The sequence below is a fragment of the Rhinoderma darwinii genome, chromosome 1 (genome assembly GCF_050947455.1).
Source record: "Rhinoderma darwinii isolate aRhiDar2 chromosome 1, aRhiDar2.hap1, whole genome shotgun sequence".
Classification (NCBI taxonomy): domain Eukaryota; kingdom Metazoa; phylum Chordata; class Amphibia; order Anura; family Rhinodermatidae; genus Rhinoderma; species Rhinoderma darwinii.
The window spans coordinates 157,940,214-157,961,355 of record NC_134687.1 but is presented as its reverse complement, the minus strand read 5'-3'; the positions used below and the strand labels follow the sequence as shown (position 1 = coordinate 157,961,355).

The 21,142-nt window shown below is 39.9% G+C and overlaps 1 protein-coding gene across 1 annotated transcript in view; it reads right to left on the bottom strand.

Moving 5' to 3' along the window:
* TRPC3 (transient receptor potential cation channel subfamily C member 3) overlaps nt 1-21,142 on the bottom strand; it is a 346,804-nt gene that overhangs the window by 8,094 nt on the left and 317,568 nt on the right. The window contains exons 8-9 of the mRNA XM_075860495.1: nt 20,805-21,000; nt 10,497-10,706 (exon numbers count right to left, since the gene is read on the bottom strand). Of these exons, the coding sequence (XP_075716610.1) occupies nt 10,497-10,706; nt 20,805-21,000 (406 nt within the window). The remainder of the gene's footprint in view (nt 1-10,496; nt 10,707-20,804; nt 21,001-21,142) is intronic.

Here is a 21,142-nt window from a genome sequence, read left to right as displayed (position 1 = left end):
TTAGCATTAGTTTAGCGTTACTTTAGGGTTAGGGCTAGTTTAGCGTTCGTGTTTAGGGCCGTTTAGAATTAATTTTACGTCTGTTATATAAAAAAAAAATATATATAAAAAAAAAATATATATAAAAAAAAAAAAAATAATTTGTGTCGTTTTTAGGATTTTAGGTTTACTTTAGGGTTAGGACTTATAGGGCATATATATATATATATATATATATATATATATATATATATATATACATACACATCTATAAATATGTCTCAGCGTATGTACAGCCTACGCCTTGCTATGTTCCGACACTTCTGAAAGCGAAACAGACACCGCTTCAGAATTTGTTCCAGACAGTGACAGTGACGATTCTAATTCCACCGCTGAACCCCATAGTCCTATGGTGGTGGATACGTCAGTCGCTGTAGGGTGTCAGGTGTCAAGTGCAGGGCTGAGTGTTGCAGTCCCTCCCGTGATGTGGGATCCTGCACTATCATTTTCCCCCCAAGTACCCCAATTTGAAGCGACCCCAGGAATTAGTGTCGACGTCCAAAGTTTTACCCCCTATAATTTTTTCCATTTATTTGTATGTGATACGGTCCTAGACTTGATAGTCCAGCAGACTAATCTGTATGCTAGGCAGTTTGTTCTACAAAAGCCTGCGTCTATGTACTCCAGAATGTGGAGCCCCACAAGTGTCCCAGAAATAAAAAAATTTTTAGGCATTACCCTCAATATGGGTTTGGTTAAAAAACCCTCTGTCCGGTCCTACTGGACTTGTAATGCTGTCCACGCTACCCCTGTATTTGCAGCAGTGATGTCCAGAAACCGCTATGAGGCCCTAAAGCGATTCATGCATTTTACTGATAATTCCCAAGTCCCCCCAAGAAGTGACCCAGCTTATGATCGGCTTAATAAATTAAGGCCATTAATCACCCTTCTAAGTGATTTATTTCTAAAGTTGTACACCCCTGACAAAAATTTGTCAGTAGATGAATCGCTCATGAGCTTCAAAGGGCGTCTTTCCTTTCGTCAATTCATCCCTTCCAAACGAGCCAGATATGGGGTGAAATTGTACAAAGTGTGCGAGAGCACAACGGGTTACACCTGCGGTTTCAAAATCTATGAAGGCAGGGACTGCCAAATTTATACCCCAGGCTGCCAGAAACTATTGGCACCTCTGGCAAAATTGTGTGGAACCTAATGGAGCCATTTCTGCACAAGGGGTACCACGTCTATACAGACAATTTTTATACCAGCGCTGCCCTTTATAAAGCCCTCCATGCTGCAAATACAGGGGCCTGTGGGACAGTACGGAAGAACAGAGTGGGACTCCCACAACAGTTGGTGTCCAGGCGTTTGGGAAAAGGAACATCCATGGCCCTTGCAAGTCAGGAATTGCTTGCAGTGAAGTGGGCCGACAAGAAGGATGTCTACATGCTGTCCACCGTACACACGGACACCACTGTGGCAATTACGGAGAGGGGGGCTACCACTGCAAAGCAGAAACCTGTCTGTGTAACAGACTACAACAAATTTATGGGGGGTGTAGACCTTTCCGACCAGGTGCTTCAGCCTTACCTGGTGAAGCGCAAAAATAAGGCCTGGTACAAAAAGGTAGCAATCTACCTCATCCAGGTTGCTACCTATAACAGTTTTGTTATTTTCAAAAAAGCCCAAGGAACGCTCACTTTCCTTCAATTTCAGGAGAAGGTCATTGAGCATCTCCTTTTTGAGTCCACTATACCGGCACAATCCTGCGAATCTGAGGATGTGCGCAGGCTTTCAGAGCGCCACTTTTTACACCCTATTCCCTCCACTGAGACCCAAAAATATCCCCAAAAAAGGTGTCGGGTATGTAGCAAGCATGGCAGGAGGAGGGATACCCGCTTTTATTGCCCCATGTGTCCATCAAAACCAGCCCTTTGTAACTACCCCTGTTTCGAAACCTTTCACACGGTTGCAAATTACTAGAATTTAACACAAAAAAAAAAAATGGGTTGGGGGCCTTTTTAGGGACTCAATTTCTTTATATTTTCTTTTTAGTTTGTGGGCTTTCCAAGTAGGGATTATTTCTTGTGGGAGAGGTTGTAGAGCACATTTTTTTCAGACCGTGAAACTAATTTTACCCCTTATGATTTTTTTTATTTATTTGTGGGTGATCAAGTGCTGGAATTAATTGTCCAGTACAAAATCCCACATCCACAATTTTTTTATTTTGACTGTTCTTATGACTATGTCCTGCCACATACAGCTGTTACATTCCTAATTCTGTACCGTGATACGGGCATGATCTTTTTTTTTATTTGGAGGATCTCTAATAATTGAGCTGTTCCTTATCAATACACCATGGTCTTTGTTACGGTTCTTCTGGAAATACTGACATCATTTTGGGGATTAGTGATCCTTTACTGTTCCTATAGATGGTTTTGGACACTGTCCTTTTATATATTCTGTAGGTGATTGGTTGTTTTGTGCACATAGCGGTTCCTACCTTGCCGGGCAGGGGCCTGTTATGGTGTACCGCGTCACTTGGCACATTCGTCCCTCATAAGGATTGATGGAGCTAAAGAGACGTTGTACAACCAGTCACTGAAAAAAACAAACCTTGTCTTGACAGCCCTGCAGGTGTTCTTCTATCTAGTGAACAGACTCGAGTTTGCAACATAGTTGGATACATTTTCCTCCATTTGTTTGAAGATATTGCCCGTCACTCCAGTACAGTTTATTTTTTCCTCTTTGACTGATTTTATATTAGGACAGAATTCTGTCCACAATGACATCATAATGGCACCAACTGCTTCTTCAGCAAGACATAGTCATAAGTACAGGCAAATACGTCTATAGCGACATGTATCCGTTTTGAATACACGGCTTCACTTCTATTCTGTGCCGCACAAATTTATTAATGTGGCATATTTCTAACAAAATAACCTTCTACCACGTCTCCTCTATTTCATGTGGAAATGTAATAAAAGCTTGAAGAAAACATTATATACCCATAGTGTCTGAAATGATACCCATTATTTCCTCCTTTAAAAAATTTTTGGTCCGCATGCCCACTACACCACTAGATGAATACCTTTAGGGGTTTCGTTTTTAAAATGGGGTCATTTCTGCATAGTTTTTTTTTTTTGTTCAGGCAGCTCAATGCCTCTAAATGCATGATATGGGGCCTAGAATTTATTCAATTGTGCCCTGAAAGCCAAAGGGTGCTCCCTCTCTTTTTGGCCCAGCCACACGTCTAATAAGCAGATTGGGGCAACAATGAGAGTATTTTTGAAAACAGGAGAAACGGGGTGATAGATTTTGGGGTGTGTTTCTTCATTTTCATGTTCGCTTTACAAAGAAATCGGTCTTCAAAGTGATACTTTTATATAAAAAGTGATTTTTTTTTTTAATTTCACCAGCTATGCATTAAATTTAGCAAAAAACTGTGGGGTCAAAATACTCACTACACCCCTAGATAAATACCTTAAGGGGTCTAGTTTTCTAAATGGGGTCGTTTATGGGGAGTTTCTATCGTTCTGGTAGTTCAAAACCTCTCCAAATGTACAGTGGGGCCTAAAACATTTTCAAGCAAAATAGGAGTCCTGAAAGCCTCCGGGTGCTCCCTTTCTTTCGGGCCCTGCTGTGTGTCCAGGCAACACATTAGGGTCACAATGGGGGCATTTTTGAAAACAGGAGAAACAGGGTGATAGATTTTGGCGTGTGTTTCTTCATTCTTATAGTCGCTTTACACAGAAATCGGTCTTCAAAGTGATACTTTTATGAAAAAAGTGATTTTTTATTTTTTTTCACCTGCTATGCATTAAATTTAGCAAAAAACTGTGGGGTCAAAATACTCACTACACCCCTAGATAAATACCTTAAGGGGTCTAGTTTTCTAAATGGGGTCGTTTATGGGGAGTTTCTATCGTTCTGGTAGTTCAAAACCTCTCCAAATGTACAGTGGGGCCTAAAACATTTTCAAGCAAAATAGGAGTCCTGAAAGCCTCCGGGTGCTCCCTTTCTTTCGGGCCCTGCTGTGTGTCCAGGCAACACATTAGGGTCACAATGGGGGCATTTTTGAAAACAGGAGAAACAGGGTGATAGATTTTGGCGTGTGTTTCTTCATTCTTATAGTCGCTTTACACAGAAATCGGTCTTCAAAGTGATACTTTTATGAAAAAAGTGATTTTTTATTTTTTTTCACCTGCTATGCATTAAATTTAGCAAAAAACTGTGGGGTCAAAATACTCACTACACCCCTAGATAAATACCTTAAGGGGTCTAGTTTTCTAAATGGGGTCGTTTATGGGGAGTTTCTATCGTTCTGGTAGTTCAAAACCTCTCCAAATGTACAGTGGGGCCTAAAACATTTTCAAGCAAAATATGTGTCCTTAAAGCCTCCGGGTGCTCCCTCCCTTTCGGGCCCTGTCGTGTGTCCAGGCAACACATTAGCGTCACAATGGGGGCATTTTTGAAAACAGGAGAAACAGGGTGATAGATTTTGGCGTGTGTTTCTTCATTCTTATAGTCGCTTTACACAGAAATCGGTCTTCAAAGTGATACTTTTATGAAAAAAGTGATTTTTTATTTTTTTTCACCTGCTATGCATTAAATTTAGCAAAAAACTGTGGGGTCAAAATACTCACTACACCCCTAGATAAATACCTTAAGGGGTCTAGTTTTCTAAATGGGGTCGTTTATGGGGAGTTTCTATCGTTCTGGTAGTTCAAAACCTCTCCAAATGTACAGTGGGGCCTAAAACATTTTCAAGCAAAATAGGAGTCCTGAAAGCCTCCGGGTGCTCCCTTTCTTTCGGGCCCTGCTGTGTGTCCAGGCAACACATTAGGGTCACAATGGGGGCATTTTTGAAAACAGGAGAAACAGGGTGATAGATTTTGGCATGTGTTTCTTCATTCTTATAGTCGCTTTACACAGAAATCGGTCTTCAAAGTGATACTTTTATGAAAAAAGTGATTTTTTATTTTTTTTCACCTGCTATGCATTAAATTTAGCAAAAAACTGTGGGGTAAAAATACTCACTACACCCCTAGATAAATACCTTAAGGGGTCTAGTTTTCTAAATGGGGTCGTTTATGGGGAGTTTCTATCGTTCTGGTAATTTAAAACCTCTCCAAATATACAGTGGGGCCTAAAACATTTTCAAGCAAAATATGAGTCCTGAAAGCCTCTGGGTGCTCCCTTCCTTTCAAGCCCTGCTGTGTGTCCAGGCAATGCATTAGAGTCACAATGGGGGCATTTTTGAAAACAGGAGAAACAGGGTGATAGATTTTGGGGTGTGTTTCTTCATTCTTATGCTCGCTTTACACAGAAATCGGTCTTCAAAGTGATACTTTTATGAAAAAAGTGATTTTTTATTTTTTTATGCCTGCTTTGCATGAATTCTTACAAAAAAACTGTGGGGTCAAAATACTTACAACACCCCTTAATAAATACCTTAAGGGGTCTAGTTTTCAAAATGGGGTCACTTGTGGGGGTTTCCACCATTCTGACACCTATGAGCCTATGAAAACCTGGCTTGGTGCAGGAAAACAAAATGTACTACAAAATTTATAAAATTATTACTTAACTTGTAAGTCTTCTAAATTGCTCAAAAATTATTTTTTTTTTCAAAAGTGCTGCCAAAATGGAGTAAAGAGATAGAAATATATATTTAATAAAAAAAATTGTACAGTATATGTGTACATATGTGACATATTGCAGTTAAAAATAGGGAAAAATGATAATTTTTACAAAATTTCTTCAATTTTTCTATTTTTTAAGTTATTTCCGCAAATCGTATCAGTCTACTTTTACCACTAAAATAAAGTACAACATGTGACGAAAAAACAATGTCAGAATTACTTGGATATTCAAAACTTTCACAGAGTTATTCTCTGATAAAGTCACACATACCAGATTTGACAAATTTGGCTTGGTCATTAAGGTCCAAACAAGCTTGGTCACTAAGGGGTTAATGTGATTCTTTCACATTCTTCTCTCCAGCTTATCTAATCTTCTCATTTATACAATTTTTATTCTGCACTTTTAGTAAAGTTCAAGGTGTCATTTGTGTGTAAATTCGATGCCACATCTGAAGCACACAAATACAGCTTGGAGTGCTTGGGTCCCCGTTAAATGCTGTACTGCCTATCCATCAATAATGTCACCTGACATCCTTATGACATGCTGTATAGGATCTCAAAACAATATTAAGAAGAACTAGGAGTACGGCTGGGAGATTAATCAAATTAATTTGATTAATTTGCCCTCAAGGCCTGTTTTTTAACAGAATCGTTGAATCGATTCTTTAGTGGCGCTATCGCATTGTGCTGCAGGAGGAAGCTCCGCCTTGACACCTACCTGGTCTGACAAGCTGCACCCCATTCTGTCCCTGCTTCCCCATGGAACTGCTGTTCTGAACAAAATGATACAGTACGGAACAGCAGTTCCGTGGGGAAGCAGGGACTCCTGGTATATAGCCACACCGCCCTGTAGATACCGGCCCGCTGTAGATAGCACCCCATTGCAGATTGCACCACCACCCCACATTGCAGATGGCACCCCCCTTGTAGATGGCACCCCACCCCACTTGCAGATGGCACCCCCACCCTCCCTTGCAGATGACACCCCCACCCTCCCTTGCATATGGCACCACCACCCTCTCTTGCAGATCACACCACCACCTTCCCTTGCAGATTGAAACACTACCCTCCCTTGCAGATCGCACCAAAACTCCCCCCACCACCTTGTAGATAGCGCCACTGTAGCTCCCACTAGGATCTGAATCCCCGGCCAAAGCGTCGGCAACTCTGGCCGGTGACTCACCTCCTAGTGGCAGCTACAGTGGCTCTATCTACAAGGAAGGGGGTGGGGGTGTGGTCTACATGTGGGGGTATGATCTACAAGGGAGGGGTGGTGGTGCTGCCATCTACAAGGGGGAGTGGTGGTGAGATCTACAAGGGAGGGTGTGGTGCTGCGATCTACAAGGGGGTGGGGGTGCGATCTACAAGGGAGTGGGTCGGTGTGCGATCTACATATGGGGGTGCGATAGATGGGGGTATGATCTACAAGGGAGGGGTGGTGGTGCTGCCATCTACAAGGGGGAGTGGTGGTGCGATCTACAAGGGAGGGTGTGGTGCTGCGATCTACAAGGAGGGGTGAGGTAGGATCTACATGGGGGTGGGGGTGCTAACTGCATGGGGTTGTGGCACTATCTACATGGGCACTATATTGTGGGTGGCACTATGTGGGCACCATCACTATATGTGGGCACTGTGGCACGGTCCCTATATGTGTGCACTGGGGCACTGTCACTATATGTAATCATTGTGGCACTATGTCACTGTATGTGGGCACTGTGTCACTATATGTGGTGTGATAACTTGGGGTAAGTTAGCTCAGAGGATCGCCATCTCCAGGGTAAGATGGTTGGCACACTTAAGAATTTTCACTCCAACACAGTGGATTTGGTTTAAAACTGGCCGCAACCAGCTTTATTGTCTTCATACATGAAAGGCGGTTTTACAAAACAGTTCAAAATAAACCCTTGGCCGTCCAGCCTCAATCTAAACATACAGCTTCCCTAGCTATCAGGGTGAAAGGTCTTCTGCCAAGCACCTCACAACAAACATGTGTTCTTACTAGAACTTTTGACTCCCACAGGCTGGCAATGCCTGTCTTCCACAGACTCAGAGCCTTGTGTGAATAGATCACACCTTTGTTAAAGGAGCCTTCACAGCTGGCAGCTAATGAGACTCCTAAGGCAGCCCAAACCCTGGACTGTCCAAAAGACGGAATAGAACTTCTCTTCCACTCCAGCAACCCAGACCTTTTTCCAGGTTTCTTGCCTAATAAATAAGGAGAAATTACACTTTTTTTTCTTGTAACTTTCCTTTTGAATATAACATTCTGGGCCCAATTCCTGCCCTTTCGTAGCCACACTGCTACAATGGGCACTGTCCCTATGTGGGTACTGTGGCACTATGTGAGCACTATCTACAGGGACATTAGGGCACTAATGTACTGTGGTGTTTTCAGGGGATTGGGACAAAAAAAACCTGACAAATTAAATCCATCCTGGGGAGACACTGATGCAAAACGGCCATGAAAAACTGACAATTGATCAGTTTTTAATGGCCATTTTTTTTCACTGTCGTGTGACTGTAGACTAAATGACGATGATGCCAGGAGTCCCATTCACATGTACCGTTGTCAGGCCGGGAAATCCGGCTGACACACGGACCGTTTTTCACGGTGCAATCACGGTCGTGTGAATCTGGCCTTAATGTAATTTATTTAAACCCCCATCGTGGGGCCAGTACTCAACAGGGTCCTGCTCAGACTTCAGACACTATAATGTAATCTCTCCCAGAGTGCCCGCTCTGCGCTATCTGCCTGGCCCTGCTGCAATTTAGGCTGCTATCGACTGTAATGTCGGAGACCGGCTGAGGTGGTGACGGACAGAGAGGGATGTTAGTGCACACAGTGTATAATTGATTATAGAGTCTGTTAACCTGTTCCCTGCCGGGGAAAACAGAAGTTATAATCAGTTAGATATACATTTTTCCAATTGTATTTCTGATAAAAAAAATATTTGCAGAGGTTAAAAGTTGTGAAGTTACGTACAATAATTATTGCAATATATTAAAAAGTTATTAATATAAAGAAAATAATTTATTAAAATATCTCTTGGTATTACTCTTAAATAAAAAATTGAAAAAAAATCTAGATTAAATTTTTTTGCAAAATCGCCCAGCCCTAGGAGAGAGCTCTGTCTGGCTTTATTGTGCTCTCATCACTTGTACAGCTCCTGCTTTGTTATGTTACAGGGGTGCTTGTAGACCCCTTCCCACCACCATCTCTAACATCGACTTTATAATGTAATGTGTTCAAAATATAATTTTGACTGAGATTATATACTATATTTATTTTTGTAAAAACTGTTCTGTTATATTTTTATGTATTCTTTTTTAAAATCTTATATAAAAACATTAGTAGTCATTGTTTTAATTGAGAATAAAATCCTGAATCAGAATGTCAGTTCTCAGGAAATATCTCCATAACACTTATTTATTATTATTAATAATAATATTTAAATATTAATTAAAATGTGCTATATTATCTGTGGTATTTGCAGATTATTCATTAGTATTATATGTTTTCTCTTTTTCTTTTGTGTTGCTTGTTCTATTTAATACTGCTTGTCAATATACTGACTTGATGATTCATACATAAAAATAATCGCTATCGTGAAGCTGTTAAATTTAAAACTTTGTCGTCCGACTTTCTCTATTAAAGTAGATTGCATCCATGATCAAATTTGCATTAAAAAATTATAACCCAGGTATGATATTTGGAATAAAACATCTATCCAATTCTGATAACAATTTTTGCAAACCACTGACTGTTTATTAGGGGTTTTATAAATTGTGGCGTCATCAGGGGACACAGGCGTCGGTCACGCCTGCGTCCCATTCTCCTGATGACTTTGCGGTTGCATTTAAGCTTTTAATCGATTGTGTGCTTGTCAGTGTAAGCCCAGACTGGGAAATTGCAGTCCGGACCTCCTCCCTAGTTTGCTAGCTGCATTTAGTATTCTAGTCCGCTATACAGAATGTCAATAGAGTTTAATCACCAGACACAGTCAATTTTAATTCACTTTATTCTGGACCTATTCACTATACATCTATACTCTAATAAAAGTTGTGTTTTAATGGCCTGTTAGCGAAAGGCTGGGTCAGTAGTGGGGCTCAGTTCACACGTTGCGTAAATACTGAAGATTTTATGCAACAAAATTCTTGGCGGAAAATCTGCAGCAAATACAGTAGCAGCAAAGTGGATTAGATAAAACAAATCTCATCCACACACTGCATAAATACTGAGCGGAAAAAACACTCAAATTGACCTGCGATGCAGAATTTTATTCCGCAGCATGTCAATTGTATTTGCGTAAACACTGCTTATTTGTTGCGGGTTTTCCCCATTGAATTGGGGAAATAAACCCGCAACAAATAGAAGTTATTGTGTTTTTTTGCGGCGGGTTCGCAGCGATTCTGCTGCAAAATCTTATACTTACCCAGGAGTCTGTGTTTCTTCCTGCAGCCTATCACAGGCTGTAGCGGCGGTCACATGGGATGAAACGTCATCCCAAGAGGCCGGCCTGGATGACGTCAAGGGCTGGTCTCCTGGGATGACGCTTCATCCCACGTGACCGCCGCTGCAGCCCATCCCAGGAGGCTGACCTGCTAGCAGGCGGGCTAAGTGCTGCAGTTTTCCACAGCAGACATTAAGGGGGAAAAACTGCACCACAGATTAGTGTGTTTTTTTGCTCGGAATTCCCTGTGGAGCTCCGTGCTTTTACTCCGCGTATCCGCTTTGTGTGAACTCAGCCTTAAAGTAATTTTGGTACTGTATAGATAATGCACATTCTACATTCAAGAAATAATTCTCTCAGATAGATGAATTAATCTTTTTCAGTGGGAGACAAAAAAGAAAATGAAAGATATATGACTATTTACCCTGGATTTGGAGTCACCCATTCCTATTTCAATGTCTTTCTTCAGTTTTTTTGTTCTACACTTCAAGAAGTTGATAATTCTCATAATAAGATACACAAAGGATTTAGGACTTGGAACAACACTGAATGGAGGAGGGAGTGTTTTTCCATCATCAAAATACGAAAGCCATAACTTCGATCGGGCAAATTTCCATTCCACATCACTGTCATCCTGGATGTATAAGAGACACAAAAATTACTTCTCATATCCATTACATAGACTTAAGTGACTCAATTTACAATGGAAGAAACAATCATCATTGCTAGTTTACTACTCAAGTTCGTTTCATTCCCTCAGCGGAAATGTGCATGCAACAAAGAAAAGACTGACAGGAGTAAAAATAAAAACAGTCCCGTTATCTTTTTATTAATTTTTTATTTAAAAATGTATACATAGTCAACAAAGCAAAATATTTGGAAACACTCTACACCTATATCTCTGTAAAGGCCTGTTCACATCAGCGTTCGGTTTCTGTTGATGGGTTCTGTGAGACCTTTCTGTCAGCGGAACCCATCAACGGAAACCGTAGCTTCCGTTTGCATTACCATTGATTTCAATGGTACTGCTTCCGTTGCTAATGGTTTCTGTTTGTCTCCGTTCCATAAGGTTTCCGTTTTTTCAAGGAATCAATAGTGTAGTCGACTACACTATTGTTTCCGCCCAAAAAACTGAAACCTTACGGAACGGAGACAAACATAAACCATTAGCAACGGAAGCATTACCATTGAAATCAAGGGTAATGAAAACGGAAGCTATTGCCACTCCCATGTTAAACATAGACATACATGTATACAGTGATTGCATGAGCACAGCAGTTGGGCATGCGTCTTCACAGGTTGGATGCATCCAAGATAGGAGAAACCACCAAGCTCTGTTATTTAACTCTTAAACCTATGTGATCAGAAGTGACCGTTGTGTCAATAACGGGAAGAAGCTACCTTGTTATATAGGTATCCTTTAGGTATGCCATAACAGATGTCTATGCATATTATTATGCATGGGCTTAATCTGCTGTCACATAGAGATATAAAGATTAACAACAAAAATCCAATGTAACACAAACTTAAATAAAAATTGTGTGTCTATGCCTCTTGCTCATAGCCGTAATGCAGCTGTCTGTCACTGGAGGAGGGAAATTTCTTTATAGAAAAGGCTGTAGGGTAACTTACATGGACATCAGAGATATTTTAGAATATGAATGCATAAAGTAATCGTGCTACACTGTGTCCACAGCGAAGTATAAACGCTGCGGGTGGTCAGTACATAGTCTAATGTAAACGCTGCTGCCCGGTCAGTCCACAGTCTAGTGTCATCGCTGCCGCCTGGTAAGTCCACAGTCTAAGTGCTTTTTTTTGTGATAATGTTGATTTTTAATTTGACGGCCAACTAATTGGCTCCAAAATTTGTAGACTTAGGAGCCAAAGTGAACCAAATTATTTTTCAATGTAGGAGCCCATTGTTATCTGCATGGCCGTAACAACTCGTACAACAAATTTTAAAGATTATTTATCGAGATTGGAAATATGTACCAGAAAATAACACCTAAAAAACGACAAATAATCCTGCAAAAAACTAAACTTCATACAGCTATGTCAACATTAAAAAGAAAAAAAAAAAAGACATGACTGTTGGAATCGAGAGGGGCAAAAACCAAACAAAACTTCTGGTTTCTAAGCAAAAATTTGCTGGATTAAGAAACTCCAAATAAAAAGGACTTATATTTCCATTTTTAAAATAATTTTATAGGAAATTCCATTCACCCCTTACCAAGATTTGACTTAAATGTATATCATAGCCGGTGGAGGGGGGGTTAGGAGCAAGAATACAAGTTGAGCCCGCTCCATACGCCGCAGGTGTCAGCTGCATATTACAGCTGACACCATGCAATAACAGCACTATAGGAGATAATCCGATCCCGGCCACAAGCTATCTGACAATGTCCAATCATTGCTGACAGTGTCAGGGTAAGGCCACACGGTGCGTCGTTGATGCGGGTTTGTTGCGGTTTTGTTGCATTTGAAAACCGCATCCGGTCAACTGTATGCGTTTTTTGTCTCTAAGGGTATGTTCACACGCAAACGCAAAATACGTCTGAAATTATGGAGATGTTTTCAGGCGAAAACAGCTCCTGAATTTCAGACGTTTTTGCATGCACTCGGGTTTTTCGCGGCGTCTTTTACAGACGTAATTGGAGCTGTTTTTCATTGGAGTCAATGAAAAACAGCTCCAAAAACGTCCCAAGAAGTGTCCTGCACTTCTTTGACGCGGGCGTAATTTTACATGCCGTCTTTTGACAGCAATGCGTAAAATTCCACCTAGTCTGAACAGAACATCGTAAGACGTATTGGAGCCGTCTTTTCAGGCGTAATTCGAGGCGTAAAATGCCTGAATTACGTCTGAAAATAGGTCGTGTGCACATACCCTTATGGTACAGTTCTTTTGCGTTTTTAAAGGAAATAATTGATGGACATAGTTTTCACCGGTGTTGAAGTTTGTTAGGTGCTTCCTGTATATAGGTCATTACAATGCATTGCAGAACTGTTAGCAAAAACCCAAGCAGTTCAGCAACAACTTTGGCAGCGCGGTCATTAACTGCATGCAGTCGGACATTATGAAGATGCAGTTAACTGCACAAAAAACACATTGTAATATAATAGCAGCAGTCTGTCCATAACCAAAATGTCACCATTGACTTCTATTGAAAAAACGCAACATAAATGCACTGTGACCGCACCGTGTGGCCTTATCCTCAGATTCTGTAGGGACACACCCTATTAACAAGCGTGGTAACACATTAGAAGTATAAAATAAAGTTTCTAAAAAGTTATCCCTTCATGGGATTAAAAAAGTAACAAAATAAAAATTATAATAAAGAAATTCCACTAAAAAAGTATAAAATATGTAATTGTCAATACATAAAAACAAAAAAACTACCTATAACTAGGTAAACAAAAAACAATGCAGAAAATCGCTGTTTTCTATATTCACGACAAAAAATAAAATTCATAAGTTACACAGTAATTCATTTGTGCCCCCAAACTGCGCATGAAAAGAAAAACTGAAAAAGTTATGACACATCTCCAGCAGATGAACTCAGAAAAAAGCAAAATCCACTGCAGACTGTTTATATATATATATATATATATATATATATATATATGTGTGTATATATATTTATATATATGTGTGTATGTATAAATAAATATATGTATGTTTATATATATATATATATATATATATATATATATTTGTGTATATATATATATATATATATATATATATACATACACTACAGTTCAAAAGTTTAGGGTCACTTAGAAATGTTCTTATTTTTGCAAGAAAAGCACAGTTTTTTTCAATGAAGATAACATTAAATTAATCAGAAATACACTAGAAATGACTATTCTAGCTGCAAACGTCTGGTTTTTAATGCAATATCTACATAGGTGTATAGAGGCCCATTTCCAGCAACCATCACTCCAGTCTTCTAATGGTACATTGTGTTTGCTAACTGTGTTAGAAGGCTAATGGATGATTAGAAAACACTTGAAAACCCTTGTGCAATTATGTTAGCACCGCTGTAAACAGTTTTGCTGTTTAGAGGAGCTATAAAACTGACCTTCCTTTGAGCTAGTTGAGAATCTGGAGCATTACATTTGTGTTTTCAATTAAACTCTCAAAATGGCTAGAAAAAGAGAGCTTTCATGTGAAACTCGACAGTCTATTCTTGTTCTTAGAAATGAAGGCTATTCCATGCGAGAAATTGCCAAGAAACGGAAGATTTCCTACAACGGTGTGTACTACTCCCTTCAGAGGACAGCACACACAAGCTCTAACCAGAGTAGAAAGAGAAGTGGGAGGCCCCGCTGCACAACTGAGCAACAAGACAAGTACATTAGAGTCTCTAGTTTGAGAAATAGACGCCTCACAGGTCCTCAACTGGCAGCTTCATTAAATAGTACCCGGAAAACGCCAGTGTCAACGTCTACAGTGAAGAGGCGACTCTGGGATGCTGGCCTTCAGGACAGAGTGGCAAAGAAAAAGCCATATCTGAGACTGGCTAATAAAAGGAAAAGATTAATATTGGCAAAAGCACGCAGATATTGGTCAGAGGAAGATTGGAAAAAAGTGTCATGGACAGACGAATCGAAGTTTGAGGTGTTTGGATCACACAGAAGAACATTTGTGAGACGCAGAACAACTGAAAAAATGCTGGAAGAGTGCCTGATGCCATCTGTCAAGCATGGTGGAGGTAATGTGATGGTCTGGGGTTGCGTTGGTGCTGGTAAAGTGGGAGATTTGTACAAGGTAAAAGGGATTTTGAATAAGGAAGGCTATCACTCCATTTTGCCATGCCATACCCTGTGGACAGCGCTTGATTGGAGCCAATTTCATCCTACAACAGGACAATGACCCAAAGCACACCTCCAAATTATGCAAGAACTATTTAGGGAAGAAGCAGGCAGCTGGTATTCTATCTGTAATGGAGTGGCCAGCGCAGTCACCAGATCTCAACCCCATAGAGCTGTTGTGGGAGCAGCTTGACCGTATGGTACGCAAGAAGTGCCCATCAAGCCAATCCAACTTGTGGGAGGGGCTTCTGGAAGCATGGGGTGAAATTTCTCCCGATTACCTCAGCAAATTAACAGCTAGAATGCCAAAGGTCTGCAATATTGTAATTGCTACAAATGGAGCATTCTTTGACGAAAGCAAAGTTTGAAGGAGAAAATTATTATTTCAAATAAAAATCATTATTTCTAACTTTGTCAATGTCCTGACTATATTTTCTAGTCATTTTGCAACTCATTTAATAAATATAAGTGTGAGTTTTCATGGAAAACACAAAATTGTCTCGGTGACCACAAACTTTTGAACGGTAGTGTATATGTATGTGTACATATATATGTATGTTTATTTATATATATATATATATTTGTGTAAATGTATGTATATATATATATGTGTGTGTGTGCGTATATATATGTATATATATATATTATATATGTGTGTGTGTGTATATATATATATATATATATAAACACACGCACACTATAATCATTACTAGCTATACTTCCATTTATAAGGTGTGTGCATTTGAATAGTAAAACAATGAATTATTGCCTATGTTTTAATTAAGAAACAGCTATTATTTGACAGCTGTGCGTATTCTAGGTTGATTAGCATTGAAAGTTCCACAGTAAATCTATTTTGATTCCATGATGTAAGAAAAAAAATGTGAACAATGACAAAGGGGCAAAGTCATAATCAAACTAACTGAGCAAAGTAAAAACATTATGAATATCTATGGAAATGGTTGTGCTGCCAGCAGTGTAGAAAAATGATTGTTCTAAATTGTACAGTCATGATGTTATCAATCAGCATCTGCTTGGTTGCCACATGCAGCACCCTGTTTTTCTACACATATCAGATATAATGTCATAAATCAGCAAAATATACGTGATTTTTTGTTCTGCTGTTCTGCGTCTATGTCTTTATGTGACAAACCTTGGATGTCACCACAGACCACTACATTTAATTGATACTTTCTAAAACAGAATAATATAGTGATCTGCATAGATGTATCAGTAATGGAAATAGTGGACTGCAGTATCCAGAAAGAATATTTAGTAAGTATAATTAGTTTGGAAAAAAAACAACAATTTAGGGGTGAACTAATGAATATGTATCAATATACCGAAGTACAGTGATCTAATAAAGGAACTTTTAAACCCAGGCCCAAAAATATTACAAGGGGGCATTCACTACATCTAGAGAAAAGAAGAATTCTATAGCTAAGAAAAGATTGTACTGTAAAAGCAGTGCCACTATGGAACTCTTTGGCTTTTCTCTGTATTATTTATTTCCCATAGCTCATATAGCGCCAACACAATTTGCAGTGCTGTACAGGGATTATCATCACTCACAATGAGGCTCACAATCTAATTTTCCTATCTAACACACACTAGGTCCAAGGTTTTTTGGAGTGTGGTAGGAAAACAGGCTACCCAGAGAACTCAAAGGAAGAACATACAAATTGCATGCAGATGTTGCCACCTTGGTTGGATTTTGAACCCAGGACACCAGTGCTGCAGCACAACAGTGCAAGTTACTAAAACTAACTATTGAGTCACTGCAGGATAATAGGTTAAACTTGATTGACTTATGTCTTTTTTCAACTTTACTATATTTAATTGGCACAACTCGTAATATTACAGTGGTTTTACATACAGGTAGTATAGACTCAGGGAAGAATCATGATGCACAAACAATATAGCCTAAGTTAATGTTGAGATAAATATATGTGTGTATATATATATATAAGTACAGGTGATTCAAAAATGATGGTGCAAAAGTAAAGGCCTGTAGTTAAAGTAAAAGTGGTAAATGGCCAGTGGCTGAAAATCAAAGCAAAACTGGCTTAGTGCCCATAGCAACCAATCACAGCACAGCTTTTTGTCACGTAGCTGGTTAGTGGACCCACTAGGCCGTACCGCCGTAGCGGGGAGGCAGCTGGCCAAACTACAGGAAATCCCATCAATACAATGTCCCGCACAAGGGTACCTGGATAGTTCAGACAGTGGCCGCAGCTCTGGTACAGATGGAGAAGGATGCAGCAGGTAACGCCAAATGTGGCGGATGACACGGGTGCCACAGGTTGCGCCAGACGTGGCGAGTTCCTCAGGATGTGGCAGATGACACAGGACGAGACACGACTCCGACACTAATAGGCACAGGAACAAGAATAGCACGGGATACAGGAACAGGTAACAAGGCACTGGTAACAACTGGAACGGGAAACACTAAGGGACCATTTGCAAAACAGACTGGGAAAACTAACAACGCTCAGGTAAAGATCAGAAGGCTTGGGGCCTTCTTATAGACCAGGAAATCATGACAGTTGATGATGACGATTTCCTTTGTGCGCGCGCTGGCCCTTTAAGGCCGGGCACGAGCATGCGCGCGCACCCTACGGGACACAGCAGACCGGAGCGGAAGTGAGCGCTGGCGTCTCCTAGGAAGGAGATGGGGACCAGCGCTCACGGATCCTTGGCTGCGGGCGTCGGGATGTGAGTAAACCCGACGGCCCGTGGCCATGGACACTACACTTTCATTTTTAAGAGCCAAATTTGAAATGTACTTCGTGTGACATAAGAAAAGTCGTGTGGGAAAAGTCCAGGTTGCCCAAAGACTTTGGAAGAGACAGTGAGCAGGATTCGAGCCGTGTACAGGAGTAGTATCGACCAAGCTGACTAGTATGGAACTACAGGTGCCACAAACCAGGGTATGACATATCTTACACAATATCTGCATGGAGTTTGTATGTTCTCCCCATGCTTGCGTGGGTTTCCTCCGGGTACTCCGGTTTCCCCCCACACCCCAAAAACATACCGATAGGGAATTTAGATTGTGAGCCCCAATGGGGACGGTAAGTGAGGACCTCTGTACAGCGCTGCGGAATATGTTGGCGCTATATAAGTAACAGAAATGAATAAATCTTACGAAAACCTCTGCGTTGTAAATAATACAGATTACATCTTGAGGAGCTGAAACCAGATCACAAACCGAAACGCTGTGACTTTTGCATTGACTTGCAGGGTCAACTGGAAGAAGATGAATTCGCTGTCAGGCTGGTGTTCAGCGATGAGACTACCTTTCACCTCGGTAGGAAGATCAATCGCCACAACGTTAGAATTTGTGGCTCAGAAAAGCCATGTGTCCTTAACGAGTATATGAGGGACTCAAAGTAAACGTGTTCTGTGCAATGAGCAGGCCCAAAGTCTACAGTGCCTTCTTTTTTGCCAAGGATACTGTCACTGGCCATTCCTACCTGGAAATGTTAAAGGAATGGCTTATTCCACAGTTAGTGGAAGATCTGCCAAACGTAGTTTATCAGCAGGATGGTGCACCTCCACATTTCCATTTGGATGTTTGGCGATACCTAAATGAAACGCATTCGATCGGCCGAGCCGGAAACAACGATTTACCAGTGTTGCGCTGGCCTCCATAATCTCCAAATCTAGCACCCTGAAACTTCTTTCTGTGGGGCTACATCAAAGACTCTATCTGCCCCCCCCAGCCACAGGATCTGAATGACCTGAGGCAACGCATCACTGAAACAGTGGAGTCCATATCTGAGGATATGCTGGCACGCGTCTGGACAGAACTGGACTACGGCCTAGACATCTGCCGTGTCACCAATGGAAATCACTTTGAACATAAAACTAGGATAGATATTGTGTCTTCATATTAATAAATTTGTGTTATGTTCTCTTGGTTATGAATACCGAGGCTATAATTTTGCACCATCTTTTTTTAATCACCCTGTATACGTGTATATATACTAGTGGGTATGTGTGTGTGTGTGTGTGTATATATATATATATATATATATATATATATATATTCTTGGAGAATAAGGGGGCTATTAAACTATATATAAAACAAGTCCCCTCCCTCCGGCACCCATAGACATGAGCACCGCTGCATATAGACATTCCAGCGGTGCTGAAGCCCACACATCACCATCCCAGCCCCTCTCCCAGTCTGTGTAGTGTAAAGGTCATACATTGCCCAGGAAGGGTGTCCCTGATGACAGTATGTGACAGTTCCATTGGGGATACCATTTCTGTCCAATGTACGAATTTCCCATGTTCGTGGTTGATTACCGCTGCAATGTTTAGGTATGGTACTGTAGGCAGTTTTTTGTTTTTAAAAATAGAATTCAATAGCGGTCTTATTTAAGACTAAATAAAATATATACTGTAAAAGCCCTTTAGGTTATCTGTATACATAGGCTCTGCTATATCTGTAGGACACATGACTACGACCAAGTTTTGAATTTCCGTTTTTTTTTAAATATTAAAAGTAGAAATCACTCAAATCACTCCATAGAAAACACCAGCAAGACTGAGGTATTTTCATCACTACACAGCAGGACTGACCCTCTAATTGCGGCATTTTAATTTCTAGGCTATTTTCTGAAATGTTTGCATGGTTTTCTTTAGTGGAGGAAATCGCACTATACAATCTTCTACAAATGCTGTGCAGTTGTCTTCACACAATTTTCTATTATGTATCTGTCAGACTCGTTTATTTTGATAGCAGAAAACATTTAAAGTGAAATAAATTTATCATGTCCTATCTGAAAGAAACTTTCTCGAACTGACACAAATATAACCGATATTTGTTCTATTTTCTGAATCTAAACTAACATTAGTGCTCTGCCTATACAATGCATTCTGTACTGAATAAATTGAGTTTGTACAACCAGACCTTTTTTTCCATTTAATTATAAAGTGAAGAGTGGAAATTTTGGATCCCATCATTTGTATATTGCTTATGTTGCATTTCAATTTCACTCCTTACAATTACGGTTATATCTGTTCATCAATAACATTTTATTATCTACAATTAACCAGGCTTAAAAAGCACTTAACATTAGGAAAGTACTTTCCTGTACCCAGTTTCTGGCAATAATGGGTTCAAATTGTAACGCAAAACACAATGGCAGAATAGAATGAAAAATACAAAAAAAAAAAAAAGTAGCATGGATTTTTAAACCTGTTATTTAGAAACTCTGAACCTTTGTTATACATAATAGAAAATCCATATTTTTTATGTCAATAAGTTTGGAGTACACTGCATTAAAATGTGTACTATTGTGTGTGCTAAAATTGAAAACAAAATACTTAGTCCTGAGTATTACATGTTCGGCCATTCCAATAAATGGCTATCTATGTACCGCATTGATGTCTCGAGTCCACCAGAAGAGGAGCCGCTATAATAGGACCCCCCTCTATGACATCCATATGCCCTAATGCCCAATCATTTAAATTCCTGAATTGATATTGTAAGTAAATGTTTTTTAATAAATCATGCAATTATCGTCTCTTTTGTAAATGTACTCTATGGTGGCCTCCTGGAACAGCTCTTTAATGCTGACAATATAAGTAGGATGATTACATTAATAGTTCAATAAAGATACAGTATATACCCATTGATAAAAATGTTCTGCATAATAGCTTAGAATCCAGGTATACTGTTTATAATAATTTTCAATTCCTTCACCTGTATCCTGACAAAAATAGACCTGCAATGCCATGGGAAATGTGTTCTTCTTAAAAGCTCCTGACATCTTACTTATAAATAAAATAAGAGCAGTGTTCCAGCCATCATTTACGTCTCAGTGATTCAATACAGAAGGCATGTGAAATGAAGTCATTCTATTTAAAATACAGCAATAACTGGGAAATACAACAATTGGATTACCTCGATTTCTTGATATGAGCTGTTAATCATGGCAATCAACATGTTCAGAAGGACCACCACCATTGTCACATTGTAGATGCCATAAAGCACATAGCCGATGTTCTCTATGAACTTGTGGTCGTATTTCAGAACTACAGATGTTACTTCAGACAAGCCAAATATGGACCAGAACAGTGTTTTAAAGCTCTCCTCAACACTTAAAAGACAAGAAGAAGACAAGCAGTGTTATGTTATGTAGAGCTTTGCTTCCCTTATCCAGAATACTTGTACATAAAGGCTTGTTTCCAATCATTGGCTGGTGTAAACATGGCAGTGATCAGCCAACAACCGATTGCACT